Raw genomic sequence first — 20,870 nt, 5'->3', positions numbered from 1 at the left:
TGGACTATAGTTCGTGCCCTAAAGCTTGTATCTTCCCTCTATCTGTAACTTTGGCTTGGTAGATTTGAGGCCTAAAAGCCTTAGAGGAAGGCCTTTTAATCAGAGTGTCACAGTGTATTTGTATATCTTAAATAGGTTATTATACCAAAATAGAGCCCCTTCAGCCTTTGGAACAACCAAGCAGCACCTGGGTATCTGGAGTCCCTGGTAAGGTTGTCTCTGGCCAGGAGCATCTTCCTCAGTATTACAGTATGGCCTACAAATACCAAATGTTTTAATTTTCTTTGTGTGCTATGAAGTTAGATAGGCTGGGAAGTGCTACCCTAAAGGATTTTGGTTTAGTTTTCTTTCCCCCTCTCATCACTATCTATACTAGCAAGTGAAACCTCTTTCTAAAAAGTCCTACAATTTGGCCACCCCATCAAGTCACTGTGTTCTCTCTTTTTCTTTTTTATTGTTACTGTCTTTGGAAAAGTGGTCCAAATGTACTATTCACTTTTCTTCACAAATGACTTGTTCTGTCATTCTCTGTGTAAGCCTTCAGGAACTTAGGAAGTTTGTCTTTGAAAGTCATGAGTGATCTGTATTTCAAATCCAATATCTTTCTCATTCCTCATCTTATATTTATTGAAGCATTTGAGCTATTAACCTCCCCCCTTCTTTCTTAAAACATCTCATTCCACTTGTGCTACTTCCTCATGAATTACTTCTGGTTCCTTCACCATCTTTGTTTCTTCCTCTCATTTCTTTACCTCAGTTCAGCTTTCTTTTCTTTTGATAATTCTTCCTAAATCTCAAGGCTTTTGTATGTGCTGTTCCTTGTATGTAGAATCTTCCTCCATCATCCTCCACCCCCAGCATACACCTGGTTTTCTTTCACATCCTTCAGATCTTGGTTCAAGCTCCTGATTTAAAATTGCAAACCACCCAGATACACCTGCAGTATTTATAATAGAATTCCGAACAAACTACACATACACATCCCATTCTCTAACCCCCTTACTAGATTTATTTTTCTCCATATCACTTATTATTTTATAAATGACCTATGTTTTATCTATTTGTTTTTTGTCTGCTGCTTCTCACTTAAACCTCATGAGAACAGAGATTTTTGCCTGTGTTACACACTGATGTATCCTCTGCACCTGTAACATGCTTGGCACATAGTTGAACAAACTAACAGATGGTTCTTTTTTAATTATCTCTGTGTTGATGGCACCCAAAACTGTGTTTCCCAATCTGTACTGTTGCTTCTGTGCTGCATAGCCCCCTTTCCATTTGCTTGCCAGGCATCTTTCTCGATATGACTTCAGTATCTCAAACTGCATATTTTTAAAACCATCATTCTCCTCTTCAGCCTGTTGTTGCTATTCAGAGCTAACATAGATTTATTGATTTTTAAAAATATTTTTTGGCCGGGGGATTCCAGCAATCCAGAATTTTGAGTTTAATTTTAATCTCCTTTTCTATTTTTGTTTTTAATTTGCCAGTTACACCAGTTGTCGTCCATAAATTATCAATTTATAATCCGTGATCTACAGACTAAGAGGAAAATAATGTATTTATTAACCAGCTGCTGTGTGCCCACTACCATCTGATACTTTACATACAGTCTCATTGAATCCTCATATCAACCCTCTGAGAATAGACATTTTTGTTTTAGAACTCAGAGAAGTAAAACCACTATGAGTATTAAAGAATAAAGGCTGTAATAGAAATATTTTATACACAATTGTGGAAGAAGATAAAAGGGGTAGTTGGAGGGTCAGGGAAAATCATTGACAAGCCTTCTGAATCAGTGGCACGGGTGGACAGGTCAGGCCACATAGGGAAATCTAGAAAGCCAGACACAGTCACCTGCCAGATTGTGGATAAGTCTGTGAAGGGCTGGTGCTCCTTCACAGTATGTGGGCCTGACGTAACCAGGGCAAGAGTAAGAAGGATTTGGATGCCAAGTTTATGGGAGAATAAGGGCAAGCTGGACTTAGCACCACTGCCTTTGTTGCTTATCTCCTCTAACCATAACCAGGGTAATGAGTGCTACTTAACTTCCACCTTACAAGTCTCACACAGATTTCTCTAACTTTTGACCATACAGGGAAGTGGATCCTGGGAAACAGAATTCTAGCTTAGCCAAGTTGACACAGTACAAAACCACAATAATTACTGTTATTTCACTCAGAGAAGTCACTTGCTTAGTAGGCTCACATATCAGGTAAGTGTCATAACCCACTTTAAAACCCTGTGCTTGCTCAGTAATCTTGTCCTGCCTGCATTTAAGTCCCTTAGTTTATTTGTCTGTAATCTGATTTCAGTCTAACTTTGTAGACCCACATCTGAGTGACCCCTTCCATGCACTCTAGGTTATAAGAAAATATACTCTCCAAACATTTATATGTGGTTTTTCACCTCTGGACGTTGCTAATATTCCTTTTCCTTTGCTTGAAATGCTTCCTTTCCACCTGCTTCTGCTTGTTTCTCTTTTCATAACTGTCAAGAGTTTAATCTATCTTTCTATACCTGGTTCCAGGGCTTCCAGTGTCACCTTCTCTGTAAAACATTTCATCATCTTTTGTCTCCCTTAGTTCTGAGCAATATTTCCCTTTTCTGTATTCCCATAATACTTAATTCATGCCATTTTTATGGTACTTACCTCTGTTTATCTTTGCTGGACTGTAAGTTGGTCATTCATGTCTTATTCCATATGCCCTTGTACACTGTACTATTTGATGAATTAGTTATCCTGTATTCCACTTTGCATCTCTTGCTTGGAAAGTTGAATTTGGAAGGTGTATTTCTGTTACATTTTGTTATTAATTTAGTTTCTTCATGTGCCTTTCTCATTCCCCAATTTAAATATCATTTTATATATATATATATTTTTTAATTCAACTACTATTCTCCAACTGTTGCTTAGCTTGGAGCCCATTTTTCATGAAAACTAAACAGATATATTTTATCCTTTTAGGCCATGATCATCAAATGTAGTGATTCTCTTTATCCCCATGATTCCCTTAAGATAGTACATGTTGAGTATCCCTTATCCAAAATACTTGAGTCCAGTAGTGTTTTGGATTATGGAATATTTGCATTATGCTTACCAATTAAGCTTCCCTAATCTAGAAATCAGAAATTTGAAATGTTCCAGTGAACATTTCCTTTGAATGTCATGCAGGTACTCAAAAAGTTTCAGATTTGGGAGCATTTCAGATTTCAGAATGTTGGATTAGGGATGCTCGTCTTGTACAGTTTTAGGGTAAAATGTTCCTTTTGTTTTGGAAGAATTGAATTTTCCTGCTTTGTTAGAGATAAAACTATTCTCGCTGCCCCGCCTACCCCCGCCAACTGAGGATTCATAATGCAGAAGTTCAGATAAATTAATTTGGTTCCATGATTCTTTAAAAATATCTCTACTTCTTAATTATATAAAGATAAATGTTAAATCTAAATATTCAACGCACATGAATTTATATCACTTGGCCAGGCACGGTGGCTCTGCCTGTAATCCCAGCACTTTGGGAGGCCGATGTGTGTGGATCACTTGAGATCAGGAGTTCAGGACCAGCCTGGCCAGCATGGGGAAACCCCATCTCTGCTAAAAATACAAAAAAAATTAGCCAAACGTGGTGGCACACACGTGTAATCCTAGCTACTCGGGAGGCAGAGGCACAAGAATCGCTTGAACCCAGGAGGCGGAGGTTGCAGTGAGCTGAGATCATGCCACTGCACTCCAGCCTGTCTCAAAAAAAAAAAAAAAATTACTTCACCTTTTTAATATGGTGTTTAATTGTAAAATGATGTGCTTATTTATGTGCCTATTTATTTAGTTTTCTACTTTAGCTATATGATTGTTGACTACCTTAAGTTTCAGAGGACATGGATTCTTTTCTGATAACTTAGTATATACAAGTACTAAGAGAATATCTAAAACTGAACTGGAAAACCTGTGGGAGCAAAATAAGTTACAACTGTTAAACACTGTTAAAATATAAGTAGATCATGACATAACAGAGCTGAAGTCAGGAACACCTCCTTTACCCTGCACTTGGTAGAATTGGGGTAGGTTAAGAGAGAGTCTCTATGGTCCCTTCCATCTGTGATGTTTTATGACTGAGGTATTCTGCATATGCTAATTCTCCATGTAACTGAAGCACATCACGTAGGTGGCAAACTTTTAACCATTTCAGATGAAAATCTTTCTTATTCTTTTATTTGTATTTGCCTCAATATTCTTACTATTATCCTTAAAGTTTTGTTCATACTGTGTCTTCAACTAAGGCTTAATGAACACAGTTTCACCTTTTCTTGATGAACTCAAATCATTGTAATAAAGAGCAATTCTAGTATTGTACTTTTAATATATGATATAATATGCTTGAAGTATTTTGAAGTGTGTACAGATCATTGATCTAATGACATCTAGCCCCAAAAAGATACTCCATTTTAGTTCTTGTGCCTGTTTTTAAATAGTATTTTGTAATCTACTTATTATCAAGATGTCACTTCTCTTTTCTTCTTGATTCTATGTCTGCCTTTAACACTCTTCTAACATACTACTATTTTTTTTTTTTTTGAGACATGGTCTCACTCTGTCGCCCAGGCTGGGGTGCAGTCAAGCGATCCTCCTACTGCCACCTTCCAAGTTGCTGGGACCACAGGTGAACACCACCACGCCTGGCCAATTTTTTAAATATTTTTTTGTAGCGACGGGGGTCTCCTTATATTGCCCAGGCTGGTCTCGAACTCCTGAGCTCAAGCAGTTCTCTCACTTTGGCCTCCCAAAGTGGTGGGATTACAGGCATGAGCCACCATGCCCAGCCTAACATACTAGTTTTTATACGGGGTTTTATAACTAGTTTTTTAGAGATTTGTGTAAAACAAGAGACTTTTGGAGCAACAGGCTTACCTGTTGGTAAATGAATGTTAGTTTAATCTTAGACTTTATAAATGTTTCTGGCAACCCAGTGTCCAAACTTCTGTAGTTACTATTTTCAAAATCCATTAGTTTGGACAAAGTAAAGAGTGTTTTTTCTTTGAGTTGTGCCAGCTTGCATTAAGTAGTCCTAATAGGTAGTTTGGAGAGTAATTCTTAATTGCCTCTTTTTACTTTTTGGGAGTTTTAAAGGTTACTTACTGTCTATTAGAGACTTTATATTTAATGATGTAATAACACTTGAAGTCATGACTTGGTTATGAAAGAAAAATTGAAACTAATGAGTCATTTGGAAAGGAAATAGGATTAATAGTTGCTTAATAGAAATTATTTTAAAAGGTTGCAATAAATTTTTTTTAGCTTTTCTTTTGATTCACTCAAGAGTAATATAGATGTCCCAGCTAATTCTGAAAATTAAATAGTTCCTAGCTGACCGTAACACTTCTAATATGATAGCTACCTTGAGTTTTCTAGAGGGAATGCTCACCTTTCCTTTGCCAGAGAATACATTCAAGATTTGTAACACCAAAAGGATAGTTAAGGCATGAGATATATTAGGAACAAGACATTTAAATTGCTAAAATTATTAAAAATCACTAGGTGAAGTCAAGTATAAGTGTATTCAAATTGTTTGGAGTTGACAACAAATAGTGCCAGTAAAAAGTGTTGTTTCTTTTCTTATATGGAAAAATACTGACTTTTCATTTCCTGAGGAAAGTACCTTTGTGAGTATATTAATTAGTTTTCTATCGCTGCTGTAACATTTTGGCACAAATATAGGGGCATAAAGCAACCCAAATTTATTCTCTCCACTTCTGGCCAGAGCTATACATCTGTGACTAAGCCTGAGCCGAGAATTACAGGGCTCAAATCAAGATGTCAACAGGGCTGGCTTCTTTCGCCAGCAGTGGCTCCAGGGAAGAATCTGTCCTTTGATTCTTTCCAGCTTCTAGTGGCTGCTGGCATTCCTTGCCTTTGGCTACAACACTCAAATCGCTGGCACCATAGTTGCATTGCCACCTGGCAGTGGTACCCACTGCCACCTCTCTGTTAGTCTAATCTCCTTCTCTCCTCTTGTAATGACTCTTGTGAGTACAGTTAGGGCCCACCCAGATAATACCGAATAATCTCCCCATTTCAAGATCATTTAACTTAATCACATTTGCAAAGCCTCTTTCTCCATATAAAGTAACATTCACAGGTTCCAGGGATTAGGACTTAAATATTGGGGAGGCATTATTCAGCCTACGCAGTGGGTATGAGTACGTTTTGAAGTAATGCTGTGCATCTGCTTTCATATTTGGTTTCTCTCTTTCCTACCACCCCCATCCCCCACCATTCTTTTCTTCCTTAAAATTCTTTTTTTTTTTTTTTTTTTAATATAAGTTCTAGGGTTCATGTGCACAACGTGCAGGTTTGTTACATATGTATACATGTGCCATGTTGGTGTGCTGCACCCATTACCTCGTCATTTACATTAGGTATTTCTCCTAATGCTATCCTTCCCCCAGCCCCCCCACCCCACGACAGGACCCGGTGTGTAATGTTCCCCACCCTGTGTCCAAGTGCTCTCATTGTTCAGTTTCCACCTATGAGTGAGAACATGCGGTGTTTGGTTTTCTGTCCTTGTGATAGTTTGCTGAGAATGATGGTTTCCAGCTTCATCCATGTCCCTACAAAGGACGTGAACTCATCCTTTCTTACGGCTGCATAGTATTCCATGGTGTATATGTGTCACATTTTCTTAATCCAGTCTATCATTGATGGACATTTGGGTTGGTTCCGAGTCTTTGCCATTGTGAATAGTGCTGCAATAAACATACATGTGCATGTGTCTTTATAGCAGCATGATTTATAATCCTTTGGGTATATGCCCAGTAATGGGATGGCTGGGTCAAATGGTATTTCTAATTCTAGATCCTTGAGAAATCACCACACTGTCTTCCACAATGGTTGAACTAGTAAATAGGAACACTTTTACACTGTTGGTGGGACTGTAAACTACTTCCTTAAAATTCTTAAGCTGACTAGTTGTAATATCTGTATATCAGCTTCTAAGTTGTTTATGTTATGTGTGAAAACTTGTCTATAGCTTAGGGGTGATGGAACCTCAATTCATCAGCAATATACTGTCTTTAAGGGACTTAAAAATCAGTTTCAAGTGATTGGGTTCTGGACAGGGAGTTAGTAGTCCCAGATTTTAGTTCCAAATCTGCCATTAACTGTGTAATTTTAAACAAGTCCCTTAGTCTTGTTCCAAGTCTTACTACTTTTTTTCATAAGTAAAATGTTTCTTATAGCTTTATGTTATTCTCTGTTTTATCAAATATTGAAGACTTGTGTATAGTGGTTATTTTAAAATCTCATCTTTTAAATTTAAATTTTATTCACTATTTTCTAGAATTATATAACCACTTTTTCCCCTCGAACATTCTGTACTGTTTTCATAAGCATCTAATTTGAAGTTTAAAACATTGTGTGGTTTTGATTAACAGGAGGATCTACTTTTTGTGGCATTGCCTCACTATGTCTGATGGGTAAACTAGAAGAAGTTTTTTCAGAAAAAGAGTTGAACAGAATAAAGAGGTGGTGTATAATGAGGCAACAAAATGGTTATCATGGAAGACCCAATAAGCCTGTAGACACCTGTTATTCTTTTTGGGTGGGAGCAACTCTAAAGGTAAGAGAAATAATAAAAAATGAGAAACCTATATTCTGTGTTCATATAAATTGTGCTAAAAAGTTTTGGTCTTTGTAATGTGTATTAAATATTGTTAGGTTTAGGGTACTGGATTTTCTCTTTTGCTCTGCCAAAGCTAGTCTTTCTATGGTTTTTCCATAGAATTCAATGATCTTTTGTGCTGCTTGAAAATTTTCATTCTTAGAAAACTCAGGTAACTCAGAACTTGAGTTTTATGCCTACTTAAACCTTATATAGAACATATTAAATACTTACTTTCTTGTAGATGTAAGGCAATAAAAAACTTGTAACTGGAACTGACTAGTTCATGTAAATCAGGGATCTGTCTGAAAATGATACCAGTAAAGGTTTTATGGGAAGGTGTTAATCTTAAAAGACAAACCATGGGTCATTTCTTCAAAAACCATGTAGGGACTTTTTTATTATTTATTTGTTTAAACCTTCTGAAACTCATCAATTGACGTGCCAGCACATTTTTTCCCATCTCTATTACCTTTTAATATACCTAATTCTGTAAGGTTACTTAGTCACTAAATACACACAAGTTTTCTCTATTTTAAAGTTGCCTTTTTATCTTTAAGAATTGTCACCTTGTTCTGATATTCTGCAATCTAACAGGAGTCTGTTAGAGGAGTCCATGTTTGTCTTCTCTGTAATATCCTAAATTTTTCTCTTAAAATTTATGTATAAGGTTGAAAAACATTGGGAAAAGAATGATTTAAAATGATGACAGTAGTCTCCCTGTCTCTCCTCACTTGGAGTACTATTTCTCAGGTTCATCATTTCAATTTTTTTTTGACTGTGGGAAATTTCAAGCATATTCAAAAGCAGGGAGAATGGTGTAATGAACACCCATGTGTCCATCAACCATCTCAACAATTATCAACCCGAAGCTACCCTTTCTTTATCTATACTCTAACTAATTCCCTTCCATTCACTGAATTATTTTAAAGCAGATCCCAGATAGCATTTTTTATATTCTTTGGAAATTTTTTAATGTAATCTCTAAATGAAAATAACTTTAAAAAAAAAAACAGAACCCTAGTGTCATCACATCTAAACAATTAGCCATAATTGCTTATTATCATTAAATATCCAGTGATTTCCTATTGTATCACATATATTTCCTATTGTATCACACCAAGAGGCATGTAATATCCAATTATCTCTCCTTTTAATTAAAGAGCTCCAGAGTTGAAAATATACATAGCACATTATACTTATCACTTTAAACATTTGTAAGTTTGCAATTCACTAGTATTAATTCAATTTACAATGTTGTGTAATCGTCACTACCATGCAAAACTTTCTCATTTTACCCAGCATAAATCCTGTACACATTAAACAATAATTCCCTATTCTTCTTTCCCCTCAGCCTGGTAACCTCAACTCTACTCTCTGTCACTATGAATTTGTGTATTCTAGGTACCTCATATAGGTGAAATCATACAATATTTGTCCTTCTGTTTTCTGGCTTATTTCACTTAGCATAATGGTTTCAGGATTTATTTATGACATGGCATATGTCAAAATTTCATTTTTTTAATGGCTGAATAATAATATTCCATTGTATATAAATACCACATTTTCCTTCTTCATTTATCTGTTGATGATCACTTGAGTTGTTTTCACCTTTTGGCCATTGCAGATAATACTGCTAAAAACATGGGTGTATAAATATATTTTCAAATCCCTGCTTTCATTTTTGAGGGGTATTATATGTATATAGAAGTGGAATTGCTGGGTCATATGGTAGTTCTTCATTTAACTTTTTCAGGAAATGCCAAACTTTTCCACAGCATCTACAACATTTTATGTTCCCTCTAGCAATGTATGAGAGTCCCAATTTCTCTACATCCTCACCAACATTTGTTTTTTCTGTTTGTTTTATATATAAAATAGCCATTTTTTATATGAAGTGTCGTTTCATTGTGGTTTTGATTTGCGTTTTTCTAATGATAATGAGTGTCTTTTTATGTACTTATTGGTCATTTGTATATCTCTTGGGAGAAATTTCTATTCAAGCCCTTTGCCTATTTTTAAATCTGGTTTCTTTTGTTGTTATAAGGTTGTGGGTGTTCTTCATATATTCTGGATATTAATCCCTTCTCAGATATATGATTTACAAATGTTTTCTCATTCCTTGAGTTGCCTTTTTACTCTGTTGATGGTGTCCTTTAATGTACAAAAGTTTTTTGATGCAGTCCAATTTTATCTAAATTTTTCTTTTATTGCTTGTGTTGTTGGTGTCATGTCCGTAAAACTATTGCTAAATCCACTGTCATAAAGATTTTCCCCAGTGTTTTCTTCTAATAGTTTTACGGTTTTAGGCCTTAATGTTGGGCCTTTCATCAATTTTGAGTTAATTATTGTATGTGATGTAAGGTAAGATCCAACCTCATTCTTTGACACCTGGATATCTAATTTTCCTAGCACCATTTGTTGAAAAGACTGCCCTTTTCCATTAAATGGTTTTGGCACCCTTGTCAAAAGTCAGTTGACTATATATGTGAGGTTTGTTTCTGGACTTCCTATTTTATTCCGTTGTTCTGTATGGCTGTCTTTGTGCCAGTACTATACTGTTTTTATTACTGTGGCTTTGTAGTAAGTTTCAAAGTCAAGAAGTTTGAAACTTCCAACTTTTCTTTTTCAAGATTGTTTTGACTATTTGGAGCCCCTTGCAATTTGATATAAATCTGGTAATTGAGTTTACCATTCCTGCAAAAAAAGTCTTTTGAAATTTTGATGGAAATTGCATTGAATCTGTAGATCACTTTGGGTAGTAGTGATATCTTGACACTGTTGAGTGTTCCTATCCATGAGCACAGGATGCTTTTCCATTTATACAGGAGGTCTTCAGTTTCTTTCAGCAATGTTTTGTAGTTTTCAACATACAAATCTTTCACTTTTTTATTAAGATTTAATTCTCAGTATTGAATCATTTTAGATGCTGTTGTAAATGAAATTGCTTTCTTAATTTCCTTTTGGATTGTTCATTGCTAGTCTATAGAAACTATCAACTTTTTATAGAATAGTTTTGACAAGCATTAAGGATCATTGCTTAAATCAGTTGTGGCATTAAGAGGTTATAAAACAGTGGTATTCTTTCATTCCATCTCAATTTATTAACTAGCATTGTTTTTTAAAGAAGAATTATTTTACCTTCCCCTGAGATATACTTTGTACAGAGAAGGACAGATAAATACCGAATTCTTTCCCTTAATAGTGTTCAACAAAATGAATTGGTTCCCTACCATCCCCTCAGCCTTTCTAATGAAATATTAGATTTTAGAGTTTGGGGTTTTTTGGTTTGTTTCTGGTTTTTTCTTTTTAGAATCATTGTGAATACATAGATTTTAACATTTTTTAGTCATATATAATACATATAATATATATTAGTCATATATGACTAAAATATATATATATATATTATGCTTAAATTGTCCCATCTTTAGTCGATAGGAACCCTTTCAAGTTGTCCCAAGTCTTTTTTATTTGACGTCAGTAGTCTTTGACAGCTTTCTGAAAGCAACCACTTTTAAACTTTTTAAAAATGTTTTAATTCTTGTGGACATTTCTGTAACTTTAAATCACAGACTAACTTCTTATCACCTTTAGATATTATTGATGATTCCCAACTAAGAGAAATTAAGATTTAGCCTCTCACTTTTCCAACAAATTGTTACCCGTTATGTTTAGTTCTGAGTCTTTTCCTCATCTTCTACCTTCCAATGCTATATAAAGTTACCTTTATTTTTATAATGTCAAGTTAGGAAGCATTCATATTTTTTTTTCAGTATTAATAATCACATCTTTCAGGCTTTGCCTATAGGTTGATTCTAAAATTTGAAAACCAGTAACCAACACTTATTATGATAGTGCAAATATTGTTTATTGCTAAGCCAAGTGCAGTGTTAATATTATCCTTTTTTCATTTTTATTTAATGACCAATGTGCCACTGATGGAAAATGTTCCTAACATCAAGATTCAAAAAAGCCTTTTTCCTTATAGTCTATTAATTAAATCAATGTAAATGAATAAATTTGTTTCTTGTTTGTACCATAACTTTCTTATGAGTTTAGCTTTTCTTTTTGAGAAATAATGCTTCTTCATCAGTCACTAAAAGCTGTGGCTCTCTGGTTCATTGACATATATTAAATTGTTTGGTATCTTCAGAAATTTCTTGATCCCTCTTACCTACTGCGCACCTCATCTTGAACTTCACAGTGTTATTTACTTATTTATATCTTACTTTTATGGGATCTTGAGAGAAAAACCAAGTACATGTCCTAAATCATTAAAAACTATATAGTTTTTTATGTTGCGATCATTTTTGTCTTACCTTTTTCTTTCCTAATTAAAGAGCTATACTTCTTTACTATTTTCAAAACTGTCTCTAGCATCTGGTTAGTAATTTTTGTTTGCTCTTTTTTTAAAAAATATTTTTAGTTCCAATTACTACTAATTTATAACTAATAGCTAAAGAGCTTATCATAAGAGTTAAAATATGGGTAGATAAAATTTACTTTTTAAAATGACTGATTATGTTGAGTGGATTGGAGTTGTCTTTTGAATTTAGCTTAATGTGCTTCAAAGGGTACAGTTGGCCTGATTCAGAAGAAGGAAATAGAGGGTCAAGAAAAGGAGAGTAGATTTGATAAGAAAATAAAAAAGATAATGTGATTGACTCATTTCAAGTGCTCAAGGCCCCGTAGAGTTGGTCTGAGCACCTTAGCTAAAGAAAAGCATATCTAAATGACAAACATCTGAAATTTGAGCCAAAGGTTGATAAGAGTTTTGTCATGTCATTTCAGCTTCTAAAAATTTTCCAATACACTAACTTTGAGAAAAATAGAAATTACATCTTATCAACTCAAGATCGCCTTGTAGGGGGATTTGCCAAGTGGCCAGACAGTCATCCAGGTAATTATTTTCTTTGTGAATCCAGAACAACCTTTATTTCCTGAATAGATCTTCAAGCATCTTTATCAGAAAAGGCATATGATAGAAAAAGGCACAGTTTGAAAGTTACATTAAATATTATTTTTAAAAAGGTATATTGTGTAAGCTTAGGATAGATTTAGGGTATTGGGGAGTATAAAGGAAAGAGTTTATTATCAAGATGCATGGGTATAGTGTGCATTTTTTCCCAAATATTTTACTTAGTAATGTTTTATTTCATTTTCATCAATAACATAGATGGTCTGAATGGGTCCTTTCCAAAGAAGAGAATTATTTAGCCCATCCAAAACCATTAGGATTATTAGTCATGACTTGAGCTAAGGATAGTAAATTACTCCCGATCCTGAAGGAAATCAGTTCTTACTCTTTTCAGAAGTCATTAAATAGACCGAGCGCAGTGGCTCATGCCTGTAACTCCAACACTTCGGGAGGTTGAGGCAGGTAGATCACTTGAGGTCAGGAGTTCAAGACCAGCCTGTTCAACATGTTGAAACCTGACTCTACTACAAATACAAAAATTACCAGGTGTGATGATGCGTGCCTGTAGTCCCAGCTATGTGGAAGTCTGAGGCAGGAGAGTCACTTAAACCCAGGAAGCAGAGGTTCCAGTGAACCGAGATTGCACTACTGCCCGCCAGCCTATGTGACAGAGTGAGACTCTGTCTCAAAAAAAAAAAAAAAATCATTAAATAAAATATTTCAAATCCTGAATATGTGTTTCTCACTTCCCATACTCTTGTTCTCCAAATTTCAACAGATTCAGACAATATAAATGGTATGGCACTCAAGGCCCTCCCAAAATTTGGCTCCTCTCCCACCTCTACCATCATTTTGTAGCCTACACCTCACCCGACTTACGTTTTCACCTCCAGCAAAATAACCGTATATACAGCTTCCCTATAAAAATCCATTTAAGAGTGTGTTAAAATAATTTCAAACACTGACACTTTTGATAAGCAAGTAAAGAATTAGTTACAAATATGAAACTAGACACAAGGAATGATTGTTTTTGCCAGTATTGCAATAGAGTCGTGGTTTTTATTATCAGCCTAGAAAGTGCCGTATCAGCGTTCATCTTCCATCACAGAACTGCTATAGTTGGAATGTGTACTTGAATCAGAATATAAATAAGGAGCTCTTGAAATCATATTTTTGTATTTGAAATGAGCAGGAATATTTCCTTACACCCCTACTTGCCTGTATTTTCATATAAAACATGTTTCGTAGGCCAGGTGCATTGGCTTACTCCTGTAATCCCAACACTTTGGGAGGCTAAGGTGGGCCAGGTGCATTGGCTTACTCCTGTAATCCCAACACTTTGGGAGGCTAAGGTGGGCGGATCACTTGAGGTCAGGAGTTTGAGACTAGCCTGGCCACTTGGTGATGAAACACTGCCTCTACTAAAAATACAATAATTAGCCAGGCCTGGTGGTAAGTGCCTGTAATCCCAGCTACTTGGGAGGCTGGGGCAAAAGAATTGCCTGAACCTGGGAGGCAGAGGTTGCAGTGAGCCAAGATCATGCCCCTGCACTCTAGCCTGGGCAACAGAGCAAGAGTACATCTCAAGAAATAAAATGAAGTAAAATAAAATAAAAGACCAGGTGTGGTGGCTCAAGCCTGTAATCCTAGCACTTTGGGAGGCTGATGCAGGTGAATCACTTGAGGTCAGGAATTTGAGACCAGCCTGGCCAACATGGCAAGACCCCGTGTCTACTAAAAATACAAAAAATTAGCCGGGCATCGTGGTGCGCACCTGTAGTCTCACCTACTCAGGAGGCTGAGGCAGGAGAATTGCTTGAACCCAGGAGGCAGAGGTTGCAGTGAGCCAAGGTCGTGCCATAGCACTCCAGCTTGGGCGACAGAGCGAGACTAAATCAATCAATCCATAGTAAAACATGCCTTCTTAGAGAAACTGTACATTGCTTTCAAAGTTGTAAGCCAAAGTGTGTTTTCAGAAGTTAATTTCTCAAGAAAAATAATATTTTGAAATTTTTTGTATCTCTAGTGCCTCAAGAAAACTGAGAATTATTTTGGACTTTATTCCATTTTTTCAGTCAGTGCGGCTACTGGTTTAACAAATAATGGAAATAGGGAAATGACAATCTCTTAGAAAACATTTCTTATGTAAACATACTTGAAATACATTCAGTGTTTGCAATAGCTTTTTAAAAAGAAAGTTCTTGAGGCTTTTTCCGGAGAGATCAGTTGCTAACTTTAACATTTGTGTAAATATTTGGATGTACTACTTACTTTTTACAGATACATTACAATGTTTTCAGAGTATGCACTAGAAAGCATAGAAAGTGTTTGCTAAATTGAATTTATGTGTAAAGATCTGGTCCCAGAACCTTTACAATCATTTTAACGAGATTCTTTAAGCTTATTCTTGGTTTTAGTAAATTTAGTAGCAAATTTGACACAAAGGGATTTTATATACATTTATGAAAGAAATTTCTAAAGAATGAGCTTTTGTTATGGAATATATATATATTTCAGCATCTAAAGTGCTTTATTATGGAGTAAACATATTTCCACATGTAAAGTGCTTATACATTGCCACCTACAGATAAGGAGTTTTTTAAAAAAAGCAATTTGAGGCTTGAAACAATTGAGTTCTGATCTCATTGGCTGTTACAAAAATCTTTTTGAGAAAAACATAAGTTTTATTTGTTACTTTACCCAGAGAGATTTTAGTATTACACAGTTCTATTTTATGTTATTATGGATGTATATTTTCTGTTGTAATTTTTCCTAGAAAAGGTTCCTGGTTTCTAGAAAACAGCTTAATGTTGCTTTGTACCCTTTGTAGTTTTAGAATAATTATATGGAATGATGTAATATTACAGGCGAAATCAAATTTATTTTTTATAGTCTGAAAGTCAAAGGAAAGTGAGCCAGAAGAAACCTAAGTATTTTCTGAAAAGGCCTAAAAGGTGATCAACATGGGCCTCTATTAGTGAAATAACGTTTTCACAATGGCATTGAGTAAGCACAACTATTTGTCGTTTCTGTTTTGTAAAAATAAGCGATACTCTTGTAAGTAAAGCTTTTCCTTTAACCCTTTTGACAAAATTTGATGTGGTAAGATGTTTTGAACTTTTTGTTGTTTTGAGACAGGGTCTCATTCTTTTGCCCAGGCTGGAGTGCAGTGATATAATCATGCCTCACTGCAGCCTCAGCCTCCCTAGGCTCAGGTGAGCCTCCCACCTCAGCCTCCGGAGTAGCCGGAACTACAGGCATACACCACCATACCTGAATAATTTTTGTATTTTTTGTAGAGATGGTGCTTCACCATATTGCCCAGGCTGGTATCAAACTCGTGTGGCTCAAGCAATATACCCTCCTCAGCCTCCAAAGTACTGGGATTACAGGTGTGAGCCACCACACCCAGCCTGTTTTGAACTTTAATAGCTCTTAAGGCCATAAATGTTGGCCAATTCAAAAGTAGAAAAAAATTTTTGACTGGTACAAAACTGTCTTTGTAGTGTTCCTATAACTGCAAAGCTCTGAGCTCTTCAGAAGTCTACATAAGACTCCTAGGCAAGAATGACCATGTGATTTCATTGGCCACTTTAATAGAAGAGGATTACTGCCCCCTGAAAGATGGGAAACTAGTGAGCCAGTGCAGAATTGTCATGGTATGAGCACTCATGTTATTTCAACCAAATAGAATGTGAGTTTGTTTTTATTGTCAGATCAGATATTTTTACAATGACTGACATTACCCTAAATAGGAGGATTAAATATGGCACAGCATTCCAGAATGGATTATTTTTGCGTAAGCTCCTTTTATTTAACACAGTGTTAGGATAGTCCTGCCTATGGTTTGGGAACTTTCAGAGGCAAAACATGGAGCAAGGGGTATTGCAACTTAGATTCAGAGTTTTGTTTTCATTTTAAAGAAAAAAAATTAATGATACAGCATTGAAGCTACTCATTTCCATGTTCTGTAGTAAGCAAAAAGGGAAACTCCCTCAAGTGAGAAGTCTTACATATGACTGCTGCTCCTCCTGTCTTTTCATCACAGAGGTTATGGATAGTATCAGCTCTTCAGTTGGAAACTGTTTTCCTTTGTTAATGATATTTTCATGAATAAAATATTTTATTTTGATCATCTGGGTTTTTTTTTAATTGATGTTTGAGACTTTGAGAAAGCAAATATTTTAAGAACTATATTAGCATTTCTCTAAACTTTTAATGGAGTGATGGGCCGGTAAATATGTACCTGAAATATTTTGTAGAATGTACAAGCAGGAATGCCTGTTATGATGTTTTAAATGCCTTCTTTTCAGATGCTTTGCATGCATACTTTGGGATCTGTGGCCTGTCACTAATGGAGGAAAGTGGAATTTGTAAAGTTCATCCTGCCCTGAATGTAAGCACACGGACTTCTGAACGCCTTCTAGATCTCCATCAAAGCTGGAAAACCAAGGACTCTAAACAATGCTCAGAGAATGTACATATCTCCACATGACTGACTTTAGATTGGGAGGATGGGGGGATTTGTAGCATAACTGTAGCTCAAGTTTAAAAGCCATGTATAACCAAGTGTGCTCTTTTTTTAAAAGGTAGAGTCTTACAATCAAATCTCCTGCTGATGTCACTTTGGGATATGGTCTTGAGCCAGTAATCTTTTTACTGGGTTTCGAGAAAATCTTTGTTGAAGTTTGAACCACAACTTTGTCGTGGTTCTTAAATGTTTATACTGTATTTCTAAGAAGTTGTTTGAGGCAAATTAACTGTATGTGTGTAGGTTATCTTTTTAAAAACTCTTCAGTGCAAATTGTATCTTATAAAATTGACACGAATTTCCAAAACAAGTTTGCACTTCATATAGCATTGATAATCTTCAGGTGAACACTTAGTGATCATTTAAAAAGCTCACTGCTGATGGTGGAAAATTTGCTTTAATGAATTAAGTATCTGGGATTATTCTTTGAAAATAGATTACCATAATTTTTTTTAAAAAAGAGTGACTTATTTTGTCTTATTCTTAAGTAAAGTGTGCCAATTAAACCTTTGTGGCCTATATAAATGAAATTAATAACTTCACAGCAAGAATAAATAGGTTTAACTAATATGATAGTTTTCTAAAAGGAGATTATTTGAAGACAACTATTATGTAACTGAGAGAAAAGCAACTTAACTATATGTGATTGTGAATGAGAAAGTTTTGTGCTATGTGGGTCATTTATTTAGACATTGCTGTGGTGAATACCAGTTATGTTTGATTTTATTCTCAAATCATTAGTTGCCTTTTTTTTTTTTTCTTTTCTTGCTTTCTAGGAAGAAAACAATCTTTTTTATCTAGAAGGAAAGATACTTTGTGTTTTTATTTTTAGCCTTTTGAATTTTTTAATTCATTGCCCCCAGTGTGTTAGCTACTCTAATTTCAAACTAATGCTTTTCTAATTTTTTTCAAACTAAATAAGTGAAAAATACAAAAACAGAACCATTCAAATAGATTCAGTGGTGCAACTCTATACATGGTCATTTTTATTCTCATATTTTCAGGTAAGTGAAAGGCAAATGTAACCATTTAGAGGGTAAGAAATAGGGTTTTGTTTTTGTTCATTGTTTTGTTTTCTTAAGTTTATGAACTAGCTAATTATAAAGGAGATAATATAAAAACTCTTCATTAGTAATTAATTAATCAATAACTCATATCCATTACTTGCTTAGTGACATTCAGAACTATGAGTCTAGTACTGAAATGGGGAAAGAAATCTCTTCACTAAAGGAGTTGGGTTAAGTTAGTCTTGGTGATAATAAATGTTGAAATATAAACATCAGTATAAGAACTATATTACTGGTATCACTGTTTAGGCATTGTAATATTTTAAATGTTATCTTTTTTTCTAAATTAGAGAAAAAAATGTCGTAAAATAACAGTCCTTCCCAAGGGAAACAGTATGTACTTGGAGAAATGATTCATTTATTATTGGCATGCTTCGTTTTAAACCTGAGTTTGCCAACTGTATGTTTTTTAATTAGAAATAAAAAAATCTTCTGATGGTGGGGGGAAAAACTAAGCTTACTAACAGATGTTATCCTTCTATGGGTTATTCCAATTGCTACTATTTAAATCCTGGCAGATTAAGACATCCATATCTCAAACTAAGTCATCTCTTAGACATTGGAAGTTGAAGTAGCATATATATAATGGCTTTAGTACTATATAAAAAGCCCAAATTGTTTTTTCTGTATCACCAAGAAAGGTTAGGAGGTAATAAAGGTAGTAACTGTATGACTGTATTCATAAATGTAAGTTACAGGAAAATTCCAATCTAAAAGTATTTCATAAGGCTAAATATTTTCTAACTCCTTAAAATTTAATACCATAAGATGATAAATTTTAGTATGCTTCTAATTGATATACCTGTGGGAGACTTCCTTGTGAAACTTTATGGACTAGTAAATGTTCACATTCCATAGCAACTTAATTGACCAGAAAATAGCAGGCCAGTGTGAATTGTGGAGAAACTATTTCTGACTTTTCTAAATAGTTATTTACAAGAAAAATATTTATCGATTAAATAAATTATAAGCAATATTTCACATATATACTTTATTCCTTAACAGGAGTGATATAATGAGGGGAAATATGAAGTCTGAAATCTCAAAAAGCTCTATTTTCCTACTCCCTAATTATCTCCTTCCTGCCCCCTAATTTTGTGGTATTTTTTTTTTTAGAAGGTAGGAGGAGGAGCTTTGTTTTGAGCATCTGCATACAAATAAGATTAGTCAGATCATATGGCATAATTTAACCTGTTTATCATTTCAGTGTTTTTAGATTTGATCTATAATATATATGTGTTATTAGATCTTTAAATAGTTATTTGTATTTAATCTAAATTCATATAGAAATCTTGCTGATGGTGGTATATAATTTGAAAACTGTTGGACCTGATCATTTTTGAGAGACAGTTAATGAGGAGGTGCTCTGGAATCAGATGACCTGGGTTTAAATCCCAGATTTGCCAGTTCAGTGGCATGATCTTGGACCCTAACTCTCCCATTGATAAAATAAGGAAAATAGGTAAAACCTAACTCACAGGGTTTAGGATTAAATGGGATAATGCAGATAAAGCACTTAGGATAGTACCTGGAATATAGCAAATTTCAAATTATAGGTTCTTTATAATGATCATAAAATTATTTTTGTAATTAAAACCTCTCCTACAACAGAAAGAGGTCTTAACAGTTTAACCTCAGGGAAAATGATGATAACAGTGTTGTTTTCTAATCTCCCCATAAAAATACAGAGCAACTAGGACACTATAGACACTATTACAACACTAGATGACAAGGTAGCTCTATGAACTTCAAAATACAACTAAGCGAGGACAAACCACTGACCCACATAGTTTCAGTATCTGTGGGAGGAAGTAGAAGGAAGGCAGCTGGTTTCTGACAGCTCTGCAAATTGGAGAACTACAACACTGCCCACAGTTTCTCACTACAAAGTGCAGTGGGCCAATCTAAGAACAGACACTGAAACTGGGAAGTGACTACCGAATCCCATTTGCAGATGAATGTTAAAGCAATATAATAAGGTCTGATGACTGCATTAGAGCAGTCTGGGTTTTTTTGCTGTGTACGTCTTGAAGCTTATAAGACAAAGCCCAGCACTGAGGACAAACTTCTAGAATTAGAATTCAAATGGGCAGGATGGGTAAAATAGGACAAAAGAAATATCTAGATAAGTATTGGGTAGAAAGGCCAAGATACAGAGACATTATATATATGTATTTTCATATATATACACATATATATATTCTTTTAAATCACTGTGAAAATGGGAGCTCTAAGGCTGTGAAGTCATCCTAGAGCACTCCTCCCACCTAAAAGTACAGAAAAACTCGTTTCAGTTAAGGGGAAAAAAAGAGTGAGTGAGCCAGGATTACAGTCCAACTCCATTCAAAGTTAGTATGAGAAATAATAAATAGATCAACATCCTCACAGACAATGAAAGCACACCAGAAAGACATGACGCAAGACAGATAAAAACCTAATATTTGCCAAAAAATAAAATGCAAATATGATAGGAAATTTATAGTAATTAATGCAATTATCAGTAAAAGGAAAAGGTGAAAATTAACCAAGTACCAAACACTTGGAGTAAAAAGCAAAATAAAGCAGAAGGAAGGAATTAATAACAATAAAAACAAGAAATAATTACTAGTAGCAAACCAAAACAATAAAGGCAATAAATCCAAGTTGGTGATGGATAGTGCGGGGAGTTGAGTGCGATAAACTACCAGCTAATCTAT

General features: G+C 35.0%; 1 protein-coding gene across 5 annotated transcripts in view; it reads left to right on the top strand.

Moving 5' to 3' along the window:
* PGGT1B (protein geranylgeranyltransferase type I subunit beta) overlaps window positions 1-20,870 on the top strand; it is an 86,006-nt gene that overhangs the window by 34,035 nt on the left and 31,101 nt on the right. For 3 of the 5 annotated variants that reach the window (XR_013418031.1, XR_013418032.1, XR_013418030.1), the window contains exons 7-9: window positions 7,429-7,613; window positions 12,450-12,558; window positions 16,890-16,972. Coding sequence is in view for 2 of the 5 variants with exons in the window: in NM_001261210.1 (NP_001248139.1) it covers window positions 7,429-7,613; window positions 12,450-12,558; window positions 16,890-17,071 (476 nt within the window). In the remaining 3 variants the exon portion in view is untranslated. 5 annotated transcript variants of the gene reach the window in all.

The sequence above is a fragment of the Macaca mulatta genome, chromosome 6, assembly GCF_049350105.2.
Source record: "Macaca mulatta isolate MMU2019108-1 chromosome 6, T2T-MMU8v2.0, whole genome shotgun sequence".
Classification (NCBI taxonomy): domain Eukaryota; kingdom Metazoa; phylum Chordata; class Mammalia; order Primates; family Cercopithecidae; genus Macaca; species Macaca mulatta.
This window is presented reverse-complemented; position numbering and strand designations above follow the sequence as displayed.